Below are 13,964 nucleotides of genomic sequence, written 5' to 3'. Positions count from 1 at the left end.
AATTACTGTTTGAGTGGGGAGAAACCTCCCAGACTCAATGTAAAAAGGTCGGTTTAAGTGATCATTTTCATCAGGCATGGCACAATTTGCCTGCCTCCGAACTACGGGAGAACCTAGGCTATTAAAGTAATGGGTATGCATAATGAGGTGCGTACGAGGCAAAGAGGCGCGACTCAGTGTCCAGTGTGTGAGTCAGCTTGGCTATAAGGCAAGGTTGTTTACGGTCCTATCTCTGCAACTCAGCAACTTTTTTTGCAGATTTATTCTTTGCATGACATTCATGACAGGGCTATCTGATAAGTTGTTATGCGTTTCCTACCAAAGGGCTATATGATTTGCTCGATCGATATAGAGAACATGCTTAGCTTCAGGGTCTGATGAAGTATAGGTAAATCAATCGCATTACTGCTATGCTCCCCGAAACACGTGGTAGACACACACTTAATTTAGTTTAAATTAAATTACTGACGTGAGTTCAACTTCACATACACGCACGCACACACGCACACAGACACCACAGAGGTGTGTTTTTCCAGCAGCAGTTCTGAGTGCTTGTGGGAGCTTGGAAGGGTGTGGTAACCCCCCGTCAAAGCCAACCCCTCTCTTTAGACACCAGCTGTGTTGCGGTTCGTCAAGTCCGCCCGCGTGTCACTCACTCCTGTACCCTGTCACTCTCTATCAGTGTCTTGTCTCTCAATGACTCTATCCAGACCGTAACTACCATTGAGGACACCTCGGTCATGTCCCCGGTATTTTTTCCTAATTAGACATTTTGACTGAAGATTTGTAATGAATAACATTGATACAATAAAGACAATCTATTAGTTGTGTCAATTCAAATATATGCTGTTCCGATTCGGTTTGGTTCGCTGTTGTTACCCCTATCCAAATGATGAAAACCGAAGGTTGTTTGAAGGTTGAAGGTTGTTGAAGGTTGTTTGAGGTTGTTTGATCCTGCACGCTCGCTCAAGTGGAACGAAGCGCAGCAGCAAAGCATAAGCATCAGAATCACGCATATTGGAACGAAAGGTAGACGGTGCATTTATACAATTAAATATACGTTATTGTTATTGACATCAACTTTTTTGTTAAATTGTGTTTGTACAAGTAAAACACTATGCATTGCTATTGCATTAAAAGGGTTGTAACACTTGTAACAGTTACTAAGACAAGACATAAGAGATTGTGCCTGAGGATAAAGAAATGCTGTTTAGTTTCAGAACTGATTTAACATGAATTATAGCCTAATTTGTAAAAAGTAAATTAATATGCACATTTGTTAAGTCTTCGGTAAGAAATTAAAATGATACTCAAACAACAGTGTATTCCCTTGTCTTCAGTAACCACTTATGGAGCAGAAACAGAGTACTCTAGTCCTAGACTAAAAGCAACTCCATTGAGCATGCATTCTAGTCTAGGATGTATCCTTAGATAAGCCAAGCAATATATATACACTCACCCAACACTTTATTAGGAACACCTGTACACCATGTCATGGTGGAAGTGGTGTAATGGTGTGGGGAATGTTTTCTTGGCACATTTTGGGCCGTTAATCAATCATCGCTTGAATGCCACAGCCTATTTGAGTATTGTTGCTGACCATGTGCATTCCTTCATGGCTACAATTTACCCATCTTCTAAAGGCTACTTCCAGCATGCACCATGTCACAAAGCAAAAGTCGTCTCAAACTGGTTTCATGAACATGACAATGAGTTCATTGTTCTTCAGTGGCCTTCCCAGTCACCAGATCTGAATCCAATAGAACACCTTTGAGATGTGGTAGAACGGGAGATTCACAGCTTGAATGTGCACCTGAGAAATCTGCAGGAATTGCTTGATGCAATCATGTCATCATGGACCAGAATCCTAAAGGAATGTTTCCAACATGATTTGTGGAATCAATGCCATGAAGAATTGAGGCTGTTTTGAGAGCAAAGGGAGGCCCTACCCAGCATTAGTATAGTGTTCCTAATAAAGTGTTTGGTGAGTGTGTGTGTGTATATATATATCGTTTTTTTTTTTTTTTTTACATTTACATTTTTAACATTTAGCAGACGCTTTTATCCAAAGCGACTTACAACAAGTACATTTGTCTAAAGTAAGTGAATCATCTATACATCAGTCATCATAAGCAAAAATATAGGCTAGGACCAGGTGCCATTGGCAGTCACAATGCTAGAAAAAGGGAGCCGGAGGAGGAGTTGTACAGTCTTATTGAGATCTCCTATAGTGCTTCTTAGTTGTAATAATCTGTTGCTAAAGGAGCTTCTCTGCTCTGCCAGTGTCATGTAGGGGATGGGAGGGATTGTCCATGATGGCCAGGATTTGGTCCTCATCCTCCTATTGGCCACCTCCTCCACAGTGTCCAGGGTGACACCGAGGACAGAACAGCTTTCCTAATAACCTCGTTCAGCCTCTTGGTGCCACCTTCCTTGATGCTGCTCCCCCAGAATACCACCGCGTACAGCATTGCGCTGGCCACCACTGACTGGTAGAACTGGTAAATGGGAGTGAGCTCTGTGTAGCAGGTAGATGATGGCATCATCCACACCGATGTCTGCCTGGTAGGCAAACTGCAGGGGGTCCAAGGATGTCTTCACCAGGGACTCTGGCTGTGTTAAAGAAAGATGGGACAGATCCTGTGGAAAGAGAGGAGTTGATTATGGTATACAATTATATATACAATTACAGAAAGATTATGGCTCTAGATTGAAGGGAAAAGGTGTTTAAATATGCCCCACCCTGATCCTCTCCTACTTTGTGCCCCCCCCCAACTGACCATTGTAGCTACCCAGATGGCATGCATATTTATTGTGCATGATGACAGTGCGTACAAAATCAAAATAGCTACCCATCTGTACAACATTGTCAGAAAATGCAAGCTGTGTCACTGGTTTTCTATCATTAATGGAAGAACAACAAAGACGTAAACATGGATTATAGCATGACCCTCGACAATTTGCGGGTCAGCAGATGGGATTCGGAAATGGCTTCTGCCTCTAGAATAATGCATAGGCCTATAGCGCTGGCATTAAATTGCAGGGGGCGGATATAGCCTATAACACAACACATGTCTCCATTTCTGTGACTCTCAATTCAGATGTGATGATGAGTATGATTCGGGCTGTGTTTTGAAAGCGGGGCAGGTAATAGGTCCTCCCGTTTACCACAGTCTGCAGTGCATACAGGGAAACATGGATTCTTATGGAGACACTGACCTTCTGAGATTGACCTTACTGCCTCACTGAACATATGGTATCAGACTCCTTTAATCCACTTCTGTCACCATCCTTCTCTGAGCCTTCAGAAATAAACTACAATAACATATTATCAATAAGACATTTTTTTTTTCACCGATCCAAATATGAGAAACTATCATTAATTGTGCAACATCATCAGCTAGGGGGGTCAGTAGCAGGAATCAAAATTGGATGGCATGCCTCCAGTCTGTGTGGATGTTTTGTTGTAGGCTACACAATGGGACAGCATCCATGAAGCTATGTACTCAGCATGACAGGATCTACACTGAAATGTTGATGGGCTTGGCATTAACATAGGTGAAGATTCCAGACACAAGGTGGTTCAAAGGTCCACATGATTTACATTTACATTACATTTACATTTATGGCATCTAGCAGACGCCTCCAAAGCAACTTACAACAAATACATTTGTTTAAGTAAGTGAATCATCTATCCCTCAGTCATCATAAGATAAAGTAATCAATGCTCAGATTTACAGATGAACACCATACTTCATATTGGTCAAGCCCACTTAGCAAAAACACTTCCTGACAACAAAATAGGCAAGGCATAATTTACAAAGATAGGTGATTTTCAAGTCAAGCGGGAACAAAGTGCATGATAGATGAGGGAGGATATAAATAAGTCAAGGAATACGTTCACCCTGTTTGGACACAAATCCAAGGATTTTGAGAATGTTTTGGTTTGATGTATTAATGATTGATTACATTTTTTTTTCTTGTTTTGTATTGATGCCAAATGTGTATTCATCTCAACGGGCTGGTTTTCTTCTTCCATGCCTTTATGTTGGTGATAGCCATATGCAGTTTGAATAGTATGTGTCACATACTGTTGAGGCAAGTATTGTTTGTTCTGGTTCCCTTACTTGCTCTCCTCCCTCTCTGTGCTGGCTGAATCCCCCACGGAAATCAAAGAATGACAATATGCAAATCCTTGTAGCTTCATCTAGGTTGGCTTTCTTGAACTTTCCACTGGACACAGAGAGGTTGAATCAACATTGTTTTCATGTCATTGCAACATCATTGTGTCATGTGACAACGCTGACACATGGCACATTTTCAACATTTACATTGACGACCTACGCATCAATAAAATGCACAATGTTTGTCTTATTCAACCATGTTTTCAATAATATTTTCTAAGACTGTGACTGATCTCAACATTTATTTAACACAGATTTCATGTCAAATATCTGTCATAATTTCAGGTTGTAGGGATGTCTTTGTCTGCACACAGTGGGTGTCACCTTCCCAATCGTCACAGATCTTTAAGAGAAAAGTCTAGCAGGGTAATGAGTTTGGGTGCTAGGGGGCACTTTGACAGATGCTATGATGGGGCTATGATGACAAGAGAATTGTGGTAATATGAGTCATTGTCTAATAATGACACCAACACAATATTGTGAGACTGGAGGAGTTGACAAAATAGTTTTGTCTATGTGTTATCCATTCGAGAATTTAAGTCGATATTATATCTGCTAACAATTTATCTAACCATGTGTGTTATTCGATTAATTGTGATAGACACAACACATTTCAGATCATCCCAATACAGAGAACACCAGAGACTTCATGAATTTCTGCATTTGCTCGTTAATTGACATTAGCATTCTATCTGGGGGAAAAAATTATGATAGGCCAAATGGATTGGTAGTATAGTATTTCTGGAAACAAGATTGTAACTGTCATTTCATCATCAGCATTTGCAGCGCAGGAGGGGCGCCGAAGTAGTTCTCTTCTGACAGGGTTTATGGACCACTACGAGTGCACGTGGGATGAGGAGAGCAGAACATCAGTAGCAGCATATTGAAACAGTGGCGATGAGACACTTTCTTACGCGTCGGAGTGACAGGAGACAAGACTAGCGGAGAAGAGGGAAGCGCAACAACTGAGCATTGGACAAATGGGAATTACAATTTTTGGATTACAAACCACTGTAAGAAGGCTACACAAGTGTGGTGCTAAAATGATACAGATGCGGTTGAAGTTAGAAAGTTCATTAAAATAATGTGATGCATGACGAATTAAGAGGGAGCCTTGAATGGGCATGATTAAGGACGGTTTTTTAAATTAGTTGTTCACCTGGACAGTTTCTCTCATCATAGGACGTGGAAACAGATTTTGGACACAGTCAAAATGAAAGACAAGGCAAAAAAATGTTCAACTGAGTTGCAAGACAAAATGAAAACTGTCATCGAGAAAAAGAGAACTGATAACGGTTGTATTGTGGTCCTAATATCTACAACATCCAGATGTGGAAGACTGTTTATTTATGTCAATTATTACAATGAAACTGCCCTCTAAATTGGCTGAGAAGATGAGAGTCGCGTAATATACCACCACTATTGGCTGTTTAACAAATATACTGTCGTAATAATAATAATAATAATAATAATAATAATAATAATAATAATAATAATAATAACATAAAATCACTTACTTAAAACGTCTCACTTAGTTTGACATGTTTAAGACTTAAATGATCCTAGATCCCAAATCCTTTTATTGTATTATATTTGTAATTAAAATTGAAGATAATGTTTGTAAACACAAAAAACGAATAAATGCCTTTCCTGCACTCACTGACTGGACGGACACTGTACAACTCAATGCAAGTCGTTGGAAAGAACCTGCCGCAGTTTAACCTGTCCTTAACATTAAAGTATGAATTGAGAATGGTAGAAGGAACTATCGCCCTCAGAAACTCTTCACATGGTGATGGGAGCAAAGAGGACCATCGTTTTCCTTGGGTGATGACTTTACTGGCCAGTGTGCTGATCACAACTATTGTAGTAGATATATTGGGCAACCTGTTGGTCATTGTGTCCGTCTTCAGAAATAGGAAACTCAGGAAAGCAGGTAATATGCACCTCCCTCTCATACTGTACTGTATGGCTGAATTAATTTTGTTTTATTTTCCTGTTCATCAGCAGCATATGTCATGTATCCCCTCCCTGAGTCACAGTTCTCCTATAGTTTTATATTTCTCTTTTTCTGAGCATCACCTCCAACAGAATCAATGGGAAAGTCATTCATCCAGTATCATCAATTGATTTGAAAATCCGACAGTATTTTCTATAACTTGTCAAGAGTGCAGTCATGCTGACGCAGTCATGGCACTTAAGCAAACCAGGCACAGAGAAAGTGGATCATTTAACAGAATTGTTCATTGTTCATTGTTACTGAATGACAGTTTTATGTACACCTTTGACTCGGGTGGAATAATCAATTAAGACCCTGTGTACAGGAGCTAACAGATTCAGTGACCACAATGCACATATGGTGATTTCTCATAGATCCTCATGCATTTTGCCAGGTTTCATAGCACGTCTTGATAGAGTGAAAGACTTGCTTGCTGCTTATGTATCACCATAACAATCGAAAGAGAGAAATTGATAAGCTGAAAGAAATCAGATTCAAGTTAGGTTTTGCTATGCACATATCGACTGCAAAGTTGTAGGTAGGCTATTTCACAGAATTCTACCCTCTTGTTTGATAACCTCATTAACAGTAGATACAGCTCCTCTCCCTCTACTTCTCTCTGCTCTTGTCAGTGGTAATTACTTGATCTTTAGTGAAGTTCTGTCAGAGAGAATCATGTCACCCTCTCTCAAGGTAGTACTGCCAGAATTCACACAGAGGGTATGGATCTCAATCAGAATACCCACCCAACTATTAGGAGACAGTAATACTGTCAAGACTTCAATCGATCCATATTAGACTCTGGTCCAAGTCAGTCTGACCATGGGATATTCAGTACACATGTTGGAAATGTTAAATTATGTGTCATGATAGCACATGTGGATAGAAGGCTGTGAATACGAATAGCATTAAAGCACTCACAGATGTTACAATCATAGCAATTAGCAATAATTCCAAATACTGTAAAGCTGTCCATGGTCACAGCAACTGTAACTGCCCCTGTGGTGTCCACTGTGCCCGCTCTCAAACATGAGGAATTCTAGAATCAGAATCTTGGATGTTTGCATGTTTGGGTCAATCAGGTGTGGCATGTGGGTATTCTCATCTCCTCCATTCACAAGCACCTCACCTCATTGGTCCTGGTGTTGTGAACTTACCTGTCAGTGGCCTTATCTGTATATGTAACATCTTCCACATATCCATTCCCTTCAGAGGATGAAGGCAGTGGTGGTGCTGTCATCCTTGTTTCAGTCAACCCAGCTCATGGTCCTGAATTAGTCGGAGCACGGTTGGGTGTGAAATGGTTACTCAGTAGGGATGAAGCCTCACAGAAGCCACTGCAAGAGCAGCTCTGCTGAGGCAGGCAATCCTGAACTGTGGTCTCATGTCATTTTAACACACAAGCCAGCATGGAACTTACAGTAACAGGGGTCTTTACATGCTTTTTTTCACACTAATGGTTGTGAATGTTGGATGAGGGGTTGACAACTTTTCAAAGGGATAGAAGCTCAAAAATGGGATAGTCCATCCAGCAAAGCCATGACCACAAGGGATGTTCCACTTTTTCCATATTTCGTTTTTTTTTAAGAGGAATGCTTTTCTTGGAAGATTATATCATCTACCCCAATCCTTTGAACTTTTTGAGACTAAATCACTAGAAGCCAGCGAGATGCACAACCTTACATTGAAGATGCTGAGGTTGCATGACGATCCAAACACACTCAAAATTTATGGTTGTAATATCCTGGGTTTAAATTATGTGAAATTAATTTACAGAAACAATTTAAACAAACATGTTATTCTTTAATGAGAGACCTATAAGATAAAGATTGATTTTCTTTTTTCTTTCCCCATAGGAAATGCCTTTGTGATCAGTTTGGCCTTTGCAGACCTAGTGGTGGCGATTTACCCCTACCCTCTGGTCCTGACAGCTATCTTCCATGATGGATGGATTGCAGGACACATCCATTGCCAAATCAGTGGTTTCCTCATGGGGCTGAGTGTCATCGGCTCCATCTTCAATATCACCGGCATCGCCATCAACCGCTACTGCTACATCTGTCACAGCCTTAAGTATGACAAGCTCTTCTCCAACAGCAACACCATGGGCTACGTCATCCTGGTCTGGGCGCTGACCATACTGGCCATTGTGCCCAACTGGTTCATGGAGTCTCTGCAGTACGACCCGCGGGTCTACTCCTGCACCTTTGCCCAGTCCGTCAGCTCCCTGTACACCATCACGGTGGTGGTAGTCCACTTCATTCTACCCATCAGCATTGTTACATACTGTTACCTCCGCATCTGGATCCTGGTCATCCAGGTGCGCAAGCGGGTCAAGCCCGACTCTCGGCCTAGGATCAAGCCACATGACTTCCGCAACTTCCTCACCATGTTTGTGGTTTTCGTCCTCTTCGCCGTGTGCTGGGCTCCCCTGAACCTCATAGGCCTGGCAGTGGCCATCAACCCGAGACTGAGCCAAGCTATTCCTGAGTGGCTCTTCACCGCCAGCTACTTCATGGCGTATTTCAACAGCTGCCTGAATGCAGTCATCTATGGAGTGCTCAACCATAACTTTCGAAAGGAGTACAAAAGGATTGTGCTCATCATTTTCAAGTTCCATTGCTGAAGGTTTTCTGAGCAGGTGAGAGACTTACAGTACTCTGTGGCATAATGGGTTATTCAATTAATTGTGGTAGACACAACACATTTCAGGTCATCCCAAAACAGAGAACACCAGAGACTTCATGAATTTCTGCATTTGCTTGTTAATTGGCCGGGTATTAGCATTCTATCTGGAAAAAAAATGATGATAGACCAAATGGATTGGTAATATAGTGTTTCTGGAAACAAGATTGTAACTGTCATTTCATCATCAGTATTTGCAGCGCAGGAGGGGCGCCGAAGTAGTTCTCTTCTGACAGGGTTTATGGACCACTACAAGTGCACGTGGGATGAGGAGAGCAGAACATCAGTAGCAGCATATTGAAACAGTGGCGATGAGACACTTTCTCACGCGCCGGAGTGACAGGAGACAAGATGAGCGGAGAAGCGGGAAGCGCAACAACTGAGCATTGAACAAATGGGAATTACAATTTTTGGATTACAAACCACTGTAAGAAGGCTACACAAGTGTGGTGCTAAAATGATACAGATGCGGTTGAAGTTAGAAAGTTCATTAAAATAATGTGATGCATGACGAATTAAGAGGGAGCCTTGAATGGGCATGATTAAGGCCAGATTTTTTAATTAGTTGTTCACCTGAACAATTTTTCTCATCATAGGACATGGAGACAGATTTTGGACACAGTCAAAATGAAAGACAAGACAAAAAATTGTTCAACTGAGTTGCAAGACAAAATGAAAACTGTTATCGAGAAAGCGAGAACTGATAACAGTTGTATTGTGGTCCTAATAGCTACAACATCCAGATGTGGAAGACTGTTTATTTATGTCAATTATTACAATGAAACTGCCCTCTAAATTGGCTGAGAAGATGAGAGTCACATAATATACCACCACTATTGGCTGTTTAACAAATATACTGTCGTAAGAATAATATTAATAATAATAATAATAATAATAATAATAATAATAATAATAATAATAATAACATAAAATCACCTACTTAAAACGTCTCAATTAGTTTGACATGTTTAAGACTTAAATGATACTTTTATTGTATTATATTTGTAATTAAATTTGAAGATAATGAGACAAAAAACTAATAAATGCCTTTACCGCACTCACTGACTGGACGGACACTGTACAACTCAATGCAAGTCGTTGGAAGGAACCTGTCGTAGTTTAACCTGTCCTTAACATCAAAATATGAATTGAGAATGGTAGAAGCAGCTATCACCCTCAGAAACTCTTCACATGGAGATAGGAGCAAAGAGGACCATCGTTTTCCTTGGGTGATGACTTTACTGGCCAGTGTGCTGATCACAACTATTGTAGTAGATATATTGGGCAACCTGTTGGTCATTGTGTCCGTCTTCAGAAATAGGAAACTCAGGAAAGCAGGTAATATGCACCTCCCTTTCATACTGTACTGTATGGCTGAATTAATTTAGTTTTATTTTCCTGTTCATCAGCAGCATATGTCATGTATCCCCTCCCTGAGTCACAGTTCTCCTATAGTTTTATATTTCTCTTTTTCTGAGCATCACCTCCAACAGAATCAATGGGAAAGTCATTCATCCAGTATCATCAATTGATTTGAAAATCCGACAGTATTTTCTATAACTTGTCAAGAGTGCAGTCATGCTGACACAGTCATGGCACTTAAGCAAACCAGGCACAGAGAAAGTGGATCATTTAACAGAATTGTTCATTGTTCATTGTTACTGAATGACAGTTTTATGTACACCTTTGACTCGGGTGGATTAATCAATTAAGCCCCTGTGTACAGGAGCTAACAGATTCAGTGACCACAATGCACATATGGTGATTTCTCATAGATCCTCATGCATTTTGTCAGGTTTCATATCACGTCTTGATAGAGTGAAAGACTTGCTTGCTGCTTATTTATTACCATAACAATCGAAAGAGGAAGGAAGGAAATCAAATTCACGTTAGGTATTGCTATGCACATCGACTGCAAAGTGGTAGGTAGGCTATTTCACAGAATTCTACCCTCTTGTTTGATAACCTCATTAACAGTAGATACAGCTCCTCTCCCTCTACTTCTCTCTGCTCTTGTCAATGGTAATTACTTGATCTTTAGTGAAGTTCTGTCAGAGAGAATCATGTCACCCTCTCTCAAGGTAGGACTGCCAGATTTCACACAGAAGGTATGGATCTCAATCAGAATACCCACCCATTATTAGGAGACAGTAATACTGTCAAGACTCCAATCGATCCATATTAGACTCTGGTCCAAGTCAGTCTGACCATGGGATATTCAGTACACATGTTGGAAATGTTACATTATGTGTCATGATAGCACATGTGGATAGAAGGCTGTGAATATGAATAGCATTAAAGCACTCACAGATGTTACAATCTTAGCAATTAGCAATAATTCCAAATACTGCACAGCTATCCATGGTCACAGCAACTGTAACTGCCCCTGTGATGTCCACTGTGCCCGCTCCCAAACATGCAGGAATTCTAGAATCAGAATCTTGGATGTTTGCATGTTTGCATGTTTGGGTCAATCAGGTGTGGCATGTGGGTATTCTCATCTCCTCCATTCACAAGCACCTCACCTCATTGGTCCTGGTGTTGTGAACTTACCTGTCAGTGGCCTTATCTGTATATGTAACATCTTCCACATATCCATTCCCTTCAGAGGATGAAGGCAGTGGTGGTGCTGTCATCCTTGTTTCAGTCAACCCAGCTCATGGTCCTGAATTAGTCGGAGCACGGTTGGGTGTGAAATGGTTACTCAGTAGGGATGAAGCCTCACAGAAGCCACTGCAAGAGCAGCTCTGCTGAGGCAGGCAATCCTGAACTGTGGTCTCATGTCATTTTAACACACAAGCCAGCAAGGAACTTACAGTAACAGGGGTCTTTACATGCTTTTTTTCACACTAATGGTTGTGAATGTTGGATGAGGGGTTGACAACTTTTCAAAGGGATAGAAGCTCAAAAATGGGATAGTCCATCCAGCAAAGCCATGACCACAAGGGATGTTCCACTTTTTCCATATTTCGTTTTTTTTTTACAGGAATGCTTTTCTTGGAAGATTATATCATCTACCCCAATCCTTTGAACTTTTTGAGGCTAAATCACTAGAAGCCAGCGAGATGCACAACCTTACATTGAAGATGCTGAGGTTGCATGACACACTCAAACTTTATGGTTGTAATATCCTGGGTTTAAATGATGTGAAATTAATTTACAGAAACAATTCAAACAAACATGTTATTCTTTAATGAGAGACCTATTAGATAAAGATTGATTTTCTTTATTCTTTCCCCATAGGAAATGCCTTTGTGATCAGTTTGGCCTTTGCAGACCTAGTGGTGGCAATTTACCCCTACCCTCTGGTCCTGACAGCTATCTTCCAGGATGGATGGATTGCAGGACACATCCATTGCCAAATCAGTGGTTTCCTCATGGGGCTGAGTGTCATCGGCTCCATCTTCAATATCACCGGCATCGCCATCAACCTCTACTGCTACATCTGTCACAGCCTTAAGTATGACAAGCTCTTCTCCAACAGCAACACCATGGGCTACATCCATCCTGGTCTGACCATACTGGCCATTGTGCCCAACTGGTTCATGGAGTCTCTGCAGTACGACCCGCAGGTCTACTCCTGCACCTTTGCCCAATCCATCAGCTCCCTGTACACCATCACGGTGGTGGTAGTCCACTTCATTCTACCCGTCAGCATTGTTACGTACTGTTACCTTCGTATCTGGATCCTGGTCATCCAGGTGCGCAAATGGGTCAAGCCCGACTCTCGGCCTAGGATCAAGCCACATGACTTCCACAACTTCCTCACCATGTTTGTGTTTTTCGTCCTCTTCGCCGTGTGCTGGGCTCCCCTGAACCTCATAGGCCTGGCAGTGGCCATCAATCCGAGACTGAGCCAAGCTATTCCTGAGTGGCTCTTCACAGCCAGCTACTTCATTGCCTGAATGCAGTCATCTACATGGTGCTTAACCATAACTTTCGAAAGGAGTACAAAAGGATTGCGCTCATCATCTTCAAATTCCATTGCTGAAGGTTTTCTGAGCAGGTGAGAGACTTACAGTACTCTGCGGCATGATGGGGAAAATGGAAGTCTGTTCAAAGTCAAAGCTGTTGGCAATGTCACCATCCGTTGCAAATGTTCAGTTCAGTTCAGAATCCCGAAGCATTGCTTTTTGATGTCACCTTTGTCATGGATTATTTTGCATTTTTATTGGAGGCATTTTAGAATTGATCTTTGTCTAACGAAACTGGTATGTTGAACTGGTCATGATATAAACCAACATCTTCATGTTCAACTCAATGTGACATATGACTCAATTCAAAGATGTGTTAAGATTGAATTCTTAAGCAATATTGTAAGCACTTTCATAAAAATATCCAAACTGCTCAAATAATGTATGCCCAATTCAATTCATATCCTTCACAATCATTTGCTTCATAGCAAGATAGATGAGAGACGGTTAGATAGATAGATAGATAGATAGATAGATAGATAGATAGATAGATAGATAGAATCAAGCAAGCTGATACAAGCCCACTAATGATTGAATACACAGGAAACAATTTAATGTTTCATATTTTTTCATAGATAAAAAACGTGTCTTTATCAACAGCCAATAGCTTGAACGTTTTTTTTAAGTTTATTAAACTATATGATATAATGTATTGCTTTTACCAGGTTGAAACCTAAATGTTTATCCTGCGAATCACTTTAAAGTCCAGGCAACTCTGTGATGAATATGTTGAGAATAGCCATTTTCTGTCACACGCTTTTCATCCCACACCATCATTAAGAATGTTCATAATGTTTATGACAGAATTGATCTGATAATACAAATAAGTCTTAATAAAGAAGGTTCACTGTGATCTATATGTTGTCTATATATCTGGTTTTCTTAATACTCAACCATTTTGCTATGCATGTCATCTCTACAACCACTCTTCAAGGACGATGGACATTGTCTGCTACCTCGACAAATGAATGAATAGTTTTGATCTTAAAGAGGGCAGAGATTTACACAGTGCAAGAAAAAAACCTGTTCTATGTCACATTAAAAATCCACAGGATTACAGTGAGGTAGATCATGTTAGATCAGCTGTACTGAAAGAATTTGACCTTCATGGGGACATCTATC

At 40.8% G+C, this 13,964-nt stretch overlaps 2 protein-coding genes across 2 annotated transcripts; both read left to right on the top strand.

Moving 5' to 3' along the window:
• Positions 1–5,936: 5,936 nt before the first annotated feature.
• On the top strand, positions 5,937–8,809 carry LOC310815732 (melatonin receptor type 1A-like; the record flags this gene model as incomplete). The annotated part of the gene is made up of 2 exons (XM_083685626.1): positions 5,937–6,120; positions 8,040–8,809. 2 exons carry the CDS (start codon positions 5,937–5,939, stop codon positions 8,807–8,809), a joined length of 954 nt encoding a protein of 317 aa, XP_083541752.1.
• A 1,291-nt stretch (positions 8,810–10,100) lies between these two features.
• mtnr1al (melatonin receptor type 1A like) lies at positions 10,101–12,773 on the top strand (the record flags this gene model as incomplete). Its single annotated transcript, XM_083685580.1, has 2 exons — positions 10,101–10,206; positions 12,112–12,773. 2 exons carry the CDS (start codon positions 10,101–10,103, stop codon positions 12,771–12,773), a joined length of 768 nt encoding a protein of 255 aa, XP_083541706.1.
• Positions 12,774–13,964: the final 1,191 nt, after the last annotated feature.

The sequence above is a fragment of the Argentina silus genome (assembly GCF_951799395.1).
Source record: "Argentina silus genome assembly, chromosome: 15".
In the NCBI taxonomy this organism is placed as follows: domain Eukaryota; kingdom Metazoa; phylum Chordata; class Actinopteri; order Argentiniformes; family Argentinidae; genus Argentina; species Argentina silus.
Note: the sequence above shows the minus strand (reverse complement) of the source record. Positions and strands in the feature narration are given on the sequence as shown.